This window comes from Atta cephalotes (genome assembly GCF_000143395.1).
Source record: "Atta cephalotes unplaced genomic scaffold scaffold00067, whole genome shotgun sequence".
NCBI lineage: Eukaryota > Metazoa > Arthropoda > Insecta > Hymenoptera > Formicidae > Atta > Atta cephalotes.
The window spans coordinates 241254-254512 of NW_012130131.1; the positions used below are offsets into that span (position 1 = coordinate 241254).

Sequence of the window (13259 nt, forward strand, 5' to 3'; positions counted from 1 at the left end):
CGTGCGTGCGTGCGTGCGTGCGTGCGTGCGTGCGTGCGTGCGTGTGTGTGTGTGTGTGTGTGTGTGTGTGTGTGTGTATACATTTACGACTTTTTCTCTTTGAAAACATGTCCCATTAAAACTGTTCATGGATTCATGGATCTAGGATTCATGATATGTAAACGGCTAAAATATTACAGTTCATAAAATTTACGGTCATTAATATCTATGGATCCAAGAATTGTGTAAAAGTTAGCATTTTACATTAAAATTGGGGCCTTTAGGATGAAGGTTCAGGGACACATTACCATTTATATAAAGAACAGAATATAAATCAGAATATTTTGTACAAATATTCTAGTTTCATAGACGAATAGCAGGATATTTTATAATTGATATATAATCACTATAATTCTGTGACTTGAAGGTAGAAAAATTAAGATATTATAAGTAAAGAGGCATTTATTTCTACCGTCATGTTATAGAATGGCATTAGGTCTTTTAGCATTATGATGCTAATATCTTATAAAATAGGATGAATTTATATCGGACAGTATTGTTATATAAATGAATTTATGTAAAACGTGTAATTAGTCTACGCGCTTTTTCTAACAATTTTAGGGTAAGATGCATTTTTGGATTTTACTTCTTTGTTAGTTTTCATATGCGGTAGACTTTTGAAATTAGTTTCTGATTTGAAAATTCATCACATGAAATATAGAGATTAAATTAATTCCTGAAAAATCGCGTTATAATTGATAACAATAAAGTATACAATATATACATAATATTTGCTATTTGAATGCGTGAAAATAGTCCATTGATAGATGTAAACTCAAAATTTGCATGAAAGTCAGAGATGGAGAGCAAAATATAAAATGTATGATAAGACTATTTAAATATTATTATAGTTCAAAAATGTTCAATTTTTGTCTAATATTTACTTTAAAAAAGCGATTTAAAATGTAAAACAAGTCCTTGAATATCAATTTCAATATGGAATACCAATTTTTCTTATTCAGTATTAATTTCTTATTTTATAATCAGTTTCTTATTTTAATGTCACTTGTTATGAAAACATAATCTCAAACAATGCATACGCAACATTTGCGGATTGTAGAATCGTTGGATCCTAATTTTCTGAATCATCAAAATGGATCTGACCTTCATTGATTCTAAAATTTTTTTATTTTAATCTTTAAAAACACTTTCGAGTATACCCAAGTCTTTTCATTTTCAAGATTAGAACTTTTTTGTTTTTGAAAGGTGGCTACCGTTTGAGTCAGAAAATATAATGAGTGCGTGCGTGCGTGCGCGTGCGTGTGCACGTGTTGCGTGTTGTGTATGTGATCATTTATGTAATATAATAAACATTTTTATTAGATATAATAAACATTTTATGTTTATTATATCTAATAAAAATGTTTATGCCAATGTTAATTGTAGAAATTTATTTGATTCATTTCATCAAAAAATAAGAATTTTTAAATAAAATATATAATTTTTTCAAAACTATTATTTACTTTATAACTTATAACTTTTTTATTAATAAGGATATGTACGCTTGTTTAGTATTTATATTTCTTATTGTTTAGCGTTTTGATTGAAAAAAAATTTGTTAAGGTATGTTCATTTTTATAAATGTCTGAGCAATCAAAATTGGCTTGGGTATGCCAAATGTGATGTTTACGTTACAAAAGGGATCAAAGTGTTTTTAAGGATTAAGGTCCGAGAAATCCGAGAAATGTAAAATATCATAGGCTTTAATTTATAAAGTTGGATCTTCGGATTTATGATTGTGCAATGCGCGGGAAATAACGATAACGACATTTCCTCTTTCCCTCTTTCTCTCTTTCTCTTTCTCTTTCTCTTTCTTTCTTTCTCTTGAATCATAGAGAGATATCGAATTAGCGGAGCGAATAGGCAAATGTTCCTTTAATATTACGCTAAATACATATAACCTATTGCTAGGTCACTATAACATATCATAAGTACATATGAAATGCGCACGGTTTGATCGTAAGTAGAACGAAATAAAAGCGCACCAGGTAAATGCAATGTAAATCTCTTCGGAGATTGAACGAACAAACGAATGAACGTATGAAGACTGGGCATCTTCGCAATGAGTAATCTCCTCGCGAGTCTCTTACGAGTTCATTTCACGATTAGACCGTACCTCTAAGCTTTGTGTTAACTTCCGTACGTAAGTAGCCGCGGTAGGTATTTTTTGTATTTGCTATACTTTTTGGATCTTAAACAAGTAGTTTTAAGCTGCTTTAAAATCTGAAGCATCTTTTGCTTCCGCTCGTCGTCAGTTGCAGCTATGATTTGTTGACACATTCTCGTTTTACATCGTAAAATGCAATTTAGGACATTAAATTAGATTTTGAGATTATTATGTATTTAAGATCTTTGGAGAAAATTATTTTAAAAAATTATTAATATTTCTTTAAAAAAAGGGAAAGTTTTAATATATTACTAAATGCAAACGATGATTGTGGTAATAAAGTTTGTATTGTTTTTTACTTATAAGTCTGATTCTCAAATTTATAAGAAAACAATTAATTTCAATCGCCGACGAAGCATTTCAACTTTTTTTTTTCAAAAAAATTATTCCGTAATTTTCATGTCATGGAAACAATCTTTCTTTTATATTGTAATTCACAGAAGTACGTTACACTATTTTACGCTAATGTCAGATACTATTAAATATTTTATTAACTTCCATTTTACTTAGTAAAACGACACACACACCAACAAGCGGATGTCCGCGTGATCGGCTGTAGCTTGTATTATTACCTCGTTATCCCAATATCGGTTATAATATTCAACAACGATTTAAAGTTTGATTGATGCGATAATTAGCATCAGCGATTCAGATGGAAAGGTTTCCTCAGTATTTTAGCAAGTACTTCTTCTCGAGATATTTATAGTGAGACAGCGTGTCATCACTGAGATTTATGAATTTCTTTCAAGGTTTATCATTCTTTGAAACGAATACAGTTCGCATTCTATTTTATCATGCAACATTACAGGCAAATTTAGTCGATCCTCTTCCTTTCTTCTTCTTACGATTTCCTAATTGAATCTGAAATTTTTCTTTGAGAAAGGAACTGATGGTCCTTTAGATCTAATAATATATTCAATTTGTAAATTAAAGTATCATTTAAAACAAATTAAAGTATTTAGAAACATTTAAGCCTAAAATTGATAAATCTATATTTACATTCTTCTGCAAACTCAGATTCTCGAAATCATGGAGACTAAAAATTTTATAAGTTCAGTTTGCGAATAAGTTAGTTTGCGAATCCGAAAATCTATGTTGAGTTTTAATATTAGTTAGTTTTTTGCTCTTTTTTTTAAATTCCGTAGATTTGAAAATTATTGGACTACATTATCTATGGTTCAATACCACAGAATTTTAGAGCTATCTCTTCGAAACTCTGAGTCTTGGAATGTATATTCGAAGACTTGAATTCGAGAATCAGTGGCTTGGAGATATTGTGAGAATCGTGGAATCTTTGTTTATTAAGAAACGATTTGTCGAATCCAATAATGCCCGATTCTAATACCCCGATAATTTAGGATCAATTTAGCATCTTGATATTGGCCGATTCCAGGATTCGCAGTCTCAGAAATCATCCTGTTAGGTTTCTCGGAGTTCGCCCTTTCGTCGAGGTGTAGACTTCGTAGACAATCATTTAGGCGCATGAATTCATTAGCGAACAGTAATTTCTAATCGGTATATTTTAGCTGCATATAAGCATGCGGATGGTAAGAAAATAGACGGCCGCAGAGTATTAGTCGACGTTGAGCGAGCAAGAACGGTAAAGGGTTGGCTGCCTCGAAGACTCGGCGGCGGCTTAGGTGGTACTCGTAGAGGTGGTCCTGACGTCAACATCAAACATTCAGGACGGGAAGATAATGAAAGAGAACGGGAGCGATATCGCTTGGAACGTGAGAGAGAAACTTCGGGACGTGGCCTGGACAGAGACAGGTGAGTAAGAAATGAAATAACGAGTAATAAGATGTGAAAAAAAATTATATATATTGTTACGTCCGAGCATCCGGCGCGAAGACGTTCGTGTGAACACGTTCACGCACTCCCGCCCGCAGAAATAAACAACATGGATTTATTATAAAAAAAAACAAGAAGATTTATTATGAAATGAACGCAGGACACACATAAACGCAAAGCTCAGAGTACACGATCGATGAGAGAATACGTAGATCGAGAGGTACGTCCGAGCACAGCGATGGCTCACGTCCAAATCTGCCGATCTTGTTAAATAACAGAGCCACGTGTCGCTGAGCAACGCGACTTTCAGGACTTCACGAATGGCGATTTATAGTGTCGGCTCGGCACGGGCGTAACGCTGCCCCCCTTCTCTTAAATTGTCGTCTCCATAATTATGGTTCTTCCAAGAACGTTAGCCTCTCGGAATTCCGAGTTCCCTCCTGACTAATTTCCTGCTCCCTACTGTGCTGCTGCAACAGTTTTCTTGAGTTTTGATTTCCTTGAGATACTTGAGGTCCGATTTTCCTTTCGAGACTTATTCTTGAGGCCTTGTTTCTTTCTTTCTGAGAAGGACTCCTCTTTAGTTTCTCCCTAGAGGATAGCTATTCCCTCGTAGAACGAAACTCCCCCGTCTTCATAAAGGGAATGCCAGGTTCTTGTCTCTTCTCTTGAGGCTTTGCGCTCTTGATTCTTCTCTTTTCAGAAAGGGAGGGGGAGAAACGAAAAAATGATGTAGTATCTCTGTTCCTAATCCTCGCCTCAGCATTCGTCCTCTGTCTCATGAAAAAAACACAATTCAAAAATCGCGAGTGAGGCGGTCTTCTTAAAAAAAATGTAGGGCCGCTCAGTTGAAGCGCATTCGTTGATAACTTCCGTGGAAGAGCTGGACTGGCTGTGAGGTGTCTAAAACGATTTCACCGAAGTTCTCGAGGAGATCCTCTCCGTCCGAAACCGTGTTAGGTGCCGCACGAACATGAACTCTGCAACTAAGAAAGAAAAATAACTCGCGCAGCTTACACCATAAGATTACAATTCTTTTTAAGTGATAGGGCTCCGATTTGTTAACTTTTTTAGCTCGTTTCTTCTAAACATCTTTTTAAATAAGACGTCTTATCCGAATAAACAACTTTATTTTTATGCTTGTTTGACTTGCAGATGCAGTATACAATGGCTAAGTTTCTTAACTAAATATGGTTCTTCCCAATTGCTCTGCAACTTGGGAGTTCTCCCCTTCTTCGGAGATTATATAATCACATTTTTTGTTCCTCCTCAAAATATATCTGCCTGGCTTTAAGATCATATCAGGTTTTTGTTCATGAAGATTTGATATCTATTCGTTTCCTTATTCCTTCTGAATTTCTTCCAGCTTTCTTTTCATTTTTCCCAAGTAATCTTACGGAGAACCAGTCTCCTCAGTTTTTGGTGGATTACCGCATAACAAATCAATCGATAAATGAAGATCTTGGGCAAAATAATCTTCTGCTGGAGTCATTCCAATAGTTTCGTATTTGGATGATCTGTACGCCAGCAGATATAATGGAATCTCAGTCTTTTCGGAGATGAATTTTGCCAAATAGTTCAAGATGGTTTGATGCTGACGTTCTATCTGTCCGTCCTGTGGGTGCAAAGCGATTGTTTTCGTTTTCTTCATCCCTAGTAAGTATGACAGATCGCGAAAAATTCTCGATTCGAAGTTCCGCCCAAATTCGACGGAATTCCAGCAACCGCAATATTTTTTACGCGAGCGCATTTGAAATCAGTGTCAATATCAGAAACTGATCCGAGAAAAATGCAATCAAAAATATTTTGTAAATTAAGTAATTTAAAAAAATCGACACCCAAAATACAATCATCATTTATTTCGGCTATTAACATTGGTATCTCAACACAGTAGTTTGCAAGTCGAACTTTTACTTTTATGGTTTTGTATCTGATTGGAACTTGTTCCCTCGTGGGATATTTAACAATTGTCAATTATAATTTTCGATTTACATGATTCAACAAAATTACTATTTATAATTGAAATATCGGAGCCCGTATCAATTCTAAGAAGACAAGGTTTATCATTAACTTTGCTTTCATAACAAAAATCTTTCACGTTATTCTTAATTCTATTTTTCCTGAAAGAACATTGATTAATATAAATTATAAGGATAAAAATTAATACATCGATTATTAAAACATTGTTTATTTTTAGTAGAATAAGAATATTTTCTAAAAGAATGTAGATTAGCACAACAATTATCATCAGTAAATACAGGTTTATCTTTAATATCACCAAAGCATAAGCCATTCAAGTAAATAATAAATATTTTTCGGGAATTCTTTTATTTCAGTCGAGCCTTCCCCGTAAAGCTCAACTATTCCTTGTTTCCCATTTTGCCAGGACACTGAACAGAAATGCCCCTCCTTTCTCAACATTCTTTATTATTTCTATTCCCTCAAAATGTTTATTCTTTGGAAATCTTTTGAATTTCCATTAGATTTGTTCCCTTCTCTCTCTCTCCATTTTTTCTTCAGTTTGAAAAAATTCTCTTCCTTTTTAATAAAATTATTTTCTCGTTTTCTTCCGAACTTTAAATTATTCTCTTTTTATGTTGAAAATTATTTTCTTGAATCAATTGCCTTCTCTCTTTTGATTGCTATCCTTAACGTTATCCTTTCCATTTGGAGAGCCCTTTTTACGAATCTGTCGGAAAGAACGAAAACAAATTGTGCGCATGCGATTTTATCGCGAACTGAATCGGGACATTCTAGATAACTGTGACAACCTTTCTATGGCAGAACCTAAAGAGATATTTTCTCCGAATTTCTATTTTTTATTAGTAAATTGCGAATAATAGTTTTGTAACGAAAGCGGCTCTCCGAAACTCATCTCCAATTTCGACTTTAACTCTTCGAATTGTAAGTTTTCTAAATTTTGTATGCTTTTATATGCAATACTGCACACCCTTTACCTCGCAAACACGAAACTAAAATAGCGGTCTTTCCTCTTCCCAATTCACATGATAAGATTGAATTGCGCGAAAAACTCGCGTAAAAACGCACTTCCGTCGTAAATATCTGGTTTCAGTTTTATGTCCCCCCTCCCCTCCGCAAAGCAGCGCAGACGGATCGAAATGATCGACACTCTCAACCGCAGACAATTCACGATATTTGTGCAACCGGCATCATTTACATAGAAGTTAATTAATTGGCAGCGCTCGTGATCGGATTCGTGCAATTGACGGAATCAGGGAAATTGACAATACTCGCGAGGATTGGCATGCACAACGTCATTCGCAGCAACAACAGAATGACGCGGGAGGATGGATTATTATTGTAAACATTATTATAGAGAGACTTAGCTGGTTTGCAGGAATCCCTTACAGTTTTTCCTGAAGTTGCGCAATCTCCATATTCCATTGTCGCAACGTCGCCGCAAGTTCCTCCTGTCGTTGTTGCTGTTGTGCGACCTCTGCATCCCGCTATCGCAATATCTCCGTAAATTCGATTCTTGTACGACGTTGTTCCTCACGCAGTTGTTGTATCTCTTGTAGAATAGCTTGAAGCGTCGACGGAAAAAGCTTCCTCTGAAGCAGCTCGCTGAACTATCGCTTCCGTCGTTTGATTTTCAATTCTCGCTGACGTTTCCTGCGAAAACATCTCCATTTAAGCTCTTTTCCTCGTAATGATCGAACGAATCATTACACGATCCCAGACGAGCCCCCAAAATGTTACGTCCGGCTCACAGAGATGTTTGCGTTCACGCACTCCCGCCCGTAGAAATGAACAACATGGAAATGAACAACATTATAAAAAAAACAAGAAGAGTTTATTATGAAATGAACACAGGACACACACGCAAAGCTCAGAGCACATGATCGATGAAAGAATAAACAGATTGTGAGATATGTCCGAGCTCAGTGACGACTCACGTCCAAATCTGCCGATCTTATTAAATAACAGAGCTACGTGTCGCTGGGCAACGCGACTTTCAGGACTTCAGAGTGGCGATCTAGTCAGCTCGGCACGGGCGTAACAATATACACACACACACGCACACACACACACACACACACACACACACACACACACACACACACACACACACACACACACACACACACACACACACACACACGCACGCACGCACGCACGCACGCACGCACGCACGCACGCACACACACACACACACATGATTGATTATTTCAGAGATCGTGACCGTTTAGATAGAGAACGTCGTAGATCACGCGATCGTAAGCGAAGGACTAGGAGTAGATCACGCGAACGCAGACGCAGGCGAAGTCGCGACCGACTGCCGGATCCCGATATTGAAGAAATCGATCGTCCACGTGACAGAAGAGATCGTGATCGTGATCGCGATCGGGATCGCAAAAGACGGCGGTCACGAAGCAACGATCGCGATCGCGATAGAGATCGTAAGCGAGACAAACGGGATAGGGATCGTGATCGTAGGGACAGAAAGGATCGCGGTGATCGTCAGGACGAGGATACGAAAGAAATCCGTATTAAGGAAGAACCATTGGATGGTAAATTTGAAAAAGAGATAAATTTCAACATATTTTTAAAATATCGACATATTTTCAAAGAATGAATATTCAAATGTTAAACTATCTTCTAGATTATCCAGACTATAGCACTACATTTACGACGTCGGGCTCATATTTTACTGCAGTCAAGTACGAAGACGATAATGATCAGGAAGTGGAAGAGAAATACCGGATTCCGGAGGGTCGTTCCGACCCACCAGCATATAACAATTACGATTCCGTACAAGATTATTGATCTCGAATAGTACATATTTTTATCGTATTCCTTTTTCACAATAAGCCATCGCTTTATTTTATCGTTGCATTGTCTTTATTGTTAATATAATACTGGCGAATTAGCTTTTTTAAGAGCGAATCAAATTGAATGCTCTTTAACTATGAAGTATTCGGACAATTATAAAATTATTATTATAAAAGTCATAAAAGAATTAGAATTAAATACAGAAATTCTGTAAAATTGAATTTCTGTAAAACTTTCAAAATACATAATAGTAAATAAAAAAAGAAATAATTTATATTACAAAAAAAATTAAAAAGAGAAAAGATACGAATTTACATCATCTAGTAAATTAAATTTTGATATAAGAAGCCGTTCAAAAAAATTGAATAATATTGCTGTATATACATTATACAATATAAAAACGGCCGATAACAAATGAAAATTATGTACTAATCGCTTTATTATTTCTAAAGGTGACTGGCATTAATTAAAGTATTATGAGGAAATCACGAAAATTATACATGTGCAACCATTTATGTCAATTTGAAGCATATTTTGCCTTTTTTCTCCCTTTTTTTCTTCCTATTATTGAGAGTATATTTACAACAAGAAATCTTCGGCATATTTTAATTAATAGAGCAACTAATATGTTGTAACAGATTATGAAAGCTGAAAAAGTACTCATAACTGATTACTGACTAAGTACTACATTGTTCAAAAAATAATTTAATTTAAGTATCATTTATATATGTAATCGCGCGAACATAAAACACACTTTGACTTATGACTGCTACATGTATTAATACGTCGGGTAAAAATAAAATATGAAATTAAATTGTTACATGCTGTTTCTTGTTTCAAATGTTAGAAATTGTATCTGAGTATATCAATAGATATATTAATTTCTAATTTTTAACTCTAAATTAAAGTTTGACATTCAGGTATAATATACAGCAAAGGCTAATGTCAGTTCGCAAAATAAAACGCAATTTTGATTTTATACCTAGATTGTTCTGCAATTCTAGTAATCGATTTGTATAAATCGCTTGATATCAGAATGCCACGCAAGTGTCAAACGATTTCACAAACGAAATAAAAGTACAAATGATTTAATATGATTTTAATAAACAAAAAAAATAATATTAAGAAATATTGAAGAAATAAAAATATTTTTTACCTATTTTTTCTCAAGTATGATTTCTAATAAGAAATTAATTTATTAATTATAATTTATTAATTATATTGTTATCGTGTATTAATTATTTAATAATCTAATATTTTTTAAAAAATTAGAAATATATTAAAAGTTTTTTGTTTCACGCGAAATAAGATAATTTTTTCAACTCACTTATTTTTAGTACTTTGAATATTTCTAAATATGTTGATTTCCGATATAGCATCCACACACAATATGTTAAATTTAAGAGACTAAATATTAAGCGATGGATGGAGAGGAAGAGAAGGAGAGTTTGTCATTATTAATTGATACACAAATAATATTATCCCTTGAACTAATATTGCGAATTTTTTATTGTCTTTTTGCTCTATTTTTGTTAATTACTGCTCGATATGCGTGTGCTTACATTAGCAATTGCCTTCCGGAAATTCCAATCTCTCATTATTTTTCAATGTATCCGAAATTACTTGATCTATCGCGTTCATCATTTTTTAAAAAATCAGTAATAGTAAATTGTGCTCTTATCAATGTATTTTAATAATCTTTTTGATTATTCTCGACAGGATTGCCATCATATAGATTTTTTTTTGTTTAAATCTTTACAGAATGAATTTACTTTCTTGAATTTTTATATTTACTAGACAATTTGTCATAGGAAATTTAAATAATGAAATAGAAAATATATAAAATATATATAGAATATATATATATATATTTTATTATATAATAATAAAATATATAAAGTAAGAAAAAAGAAGAGTGTTAATAAGATTGTTTTTTGGATGTCACAATCACTTCAAACTATATTATTAGGTATGGGAAAAAGTTCGTGGCGTTTTTTTAATGCCATCTAATGGGAAAAACCTAATATTTTATTCCTCTCGATAAAACTCACAACGCACTAAAACCGTTTATCCAAGCAATTAAGTGCTGAGAATGAGGCACTCTTACGTCACAAATTTACATGGGACGCACAGTGTCTGCTTCATTTCACCCTATTATCAATGAATTCTCATACTTTTCCAAAAGCTACTCGTATGTAGTGCATAAAATATGTCAAAGCGATTATTTTATCTCTTTGTCATTACATTGAAATCGAACTCTGTATTAATCAGTATATCTTTTGATGTACTAAGTATGTAAGCAATAATGTTGCTTATAAAAAAATTGAACGATAAAATTATAAGTTTAAAGTTGATTTAGAAAATTCAGGACATTTAGAAAATGTGATAAATATTGAGGAGAAGCTACTTCTACATTTTGTGTGCTTGTGAAATTTAAAAAATCGACAGATTTTTCGGTTTCATTTTATTTAATCAGACAAATCTTCGTCTTCCCCTGATACAATTCAAATCAATGATACAACAGTTTTGAAAATAATATTGAATTTTCGTAAGACTAGCTTTGTGCTATTTTTCATGCTTTGAGCAGAGCTGTCAGATTCCGGCTTGGAGTTCAATTAAGAAATGCAAACATAGCTCTTTATATTAAGCGTTCCTTGCCTTTAATTATTTATTTAGCAATTGTTCTAACAGTTTAGAGTAGTGTTCGACACATAGCAATAGCGAAAAAGCTCTTTCGCTTTATTCAAATCAAAATATTCTGATAATCCACTCTAAATTGAGAAACTTAGAACAACTGCTAACCAATTAAAGGCAAGGAACGCTTAATACAAAGAGCTATGTTTGCATCTCTTAATTGAACTCCAAGCCAGAATTTGGCAGCTCTGCTCCAAGCATAAAAAATAACATAAAGCTAGTGTTACAAGAATATATTATTTTTAAAAACTAACTATTATATCATCGATTTGAGTTGTACCAGGGGAAGATGAAGATTTGTCTGATTAGATAAGATGAAACTGATTTAATAACCTGCCGATTTTTTAATTTTCACAAGCACACAGAATGTAAGAAATAGCTTCTTCCTAATAAATATTATACACGTAGAGCGGATTAAACTGAATCGAAAAGTCCTCTACCATTTGCAATTTTCGCAGTTAACAAGATATTAATTATTAAAAATTGCTGAAAATTGGTCTTTACTCAAATACTATCAACTTTATAAAAAAAAACTGCAAAAGACAAAAATTTTTTATTATCTTCTCATAGAACTTTGAAAATTTCTTTATTACCGTATTTTTTTAGTATTTTCTCATGGTTGGTAAAAATAAGAAAGTGCAGTACTAAAAAATTAATAAAAATTTTTAAAAATTCTTAGAACTCTAGATGAAGAAAATAAACAATTTTTGTAATTTTTTTGTAAAGTTGATAGTTGCTCTACCATGAAATATTTGGCGATTATTTTAGGATCCCTTGTATATACGAGTAGTTTTTGAGAAAGTATTATGGGAGCTCATTGATAATAGAGTAAAATGAAGCAGATAATTGTAACTGTGCGTGATATCCCATGTAAATCTGTGATGTAAGAGTGTCTCATTCTTATAATTAGTACCTGATTGCTCGGATAACAAACGATTTTAATAATTATGAGTTCCATCGAGAGAAATAAAATAGCACAATTTGAAGTGATTCTGATGTCCAAGAAATCCAAGAAACGACTTTATTGACACTCTTCCTTTATATTTCATAAATAAGAAATCAATTTAATAATTGAATCGAATATTAAAAATATGTAACAAGTGTTTGTGAAAAAAATACGTGTTCTATAAATATTATTGACATGTTTACGGTATTCCATTTTTCTATCGAATATCTTCTATCGAATATATTAATGGAATGTATTGATGGAATGTTTTAGAGAGTAAATAAGTAGATAGAATGTTTCGAGAGAGTCCCGATGATCCCTAGAGATTCGGTAAGCGAACTGGGTTGATGTTTAGTATTCTAGTGGCGGAAGCGATACAGAGCAACGTGTAAGTTGATATAAGCATCACGCTAATAGAGAGATAATAGAGTAGTCGAATGGACAAATGAATAATAAGATCGTAGGATAGTTGATAGTGAATATATTATGTATGCTTGTAAAGTCTACACTTTCGTAGTTTCTATTATCTTGAAATTTATAATATGCAAAGTAAAATAAAAATCGATATTAAGCAGGATATTTATAAGTCCTTTAAAGTGCATTATGCCAGGAAATCTTCTAAGATGTGTCATATAATACGTGAGAGCGTTGAAAATATATAAAATAACTGAATTTATGCATATATTATTCTATCTTGGACATAAATCAAAGTGAAATGTACAATTTATGTTTCCGTGATTATAATTCAATAATTATAATTTAATAATTGCTTAATAAATTACGCGTTTCACTAGGCAAATGTACACTAATTTTAATGGATTGAATGCA

The 13259-nt window shown here is 33.1% G+C and overlaps 1 protein-coding gene across 1 annotated transcript in view; it reads left to right on the top strand.

Annotated features, from left to right (window-relative positions):
- The window catches only part of LOC105623878 (U1 small nuclear ribonucleoprotein 70 kDa-like), an 11805-nt gene extending 3020 nt beyond the window's left edge, over positions 1-8785 (top strand). The window contains 3 exon segments of the mRNA XM_012205251.1: positions 3733-3976; positions 8192-8529; positions 8622-8785. Coding sequence (XP_012060641.1) covers positions 3733-3976; positions 8192-8529; positions 8622-8785 — 746 coding nt within the window.
- Positions 8786-13259: the final 4474 nt, after the last annotated feature.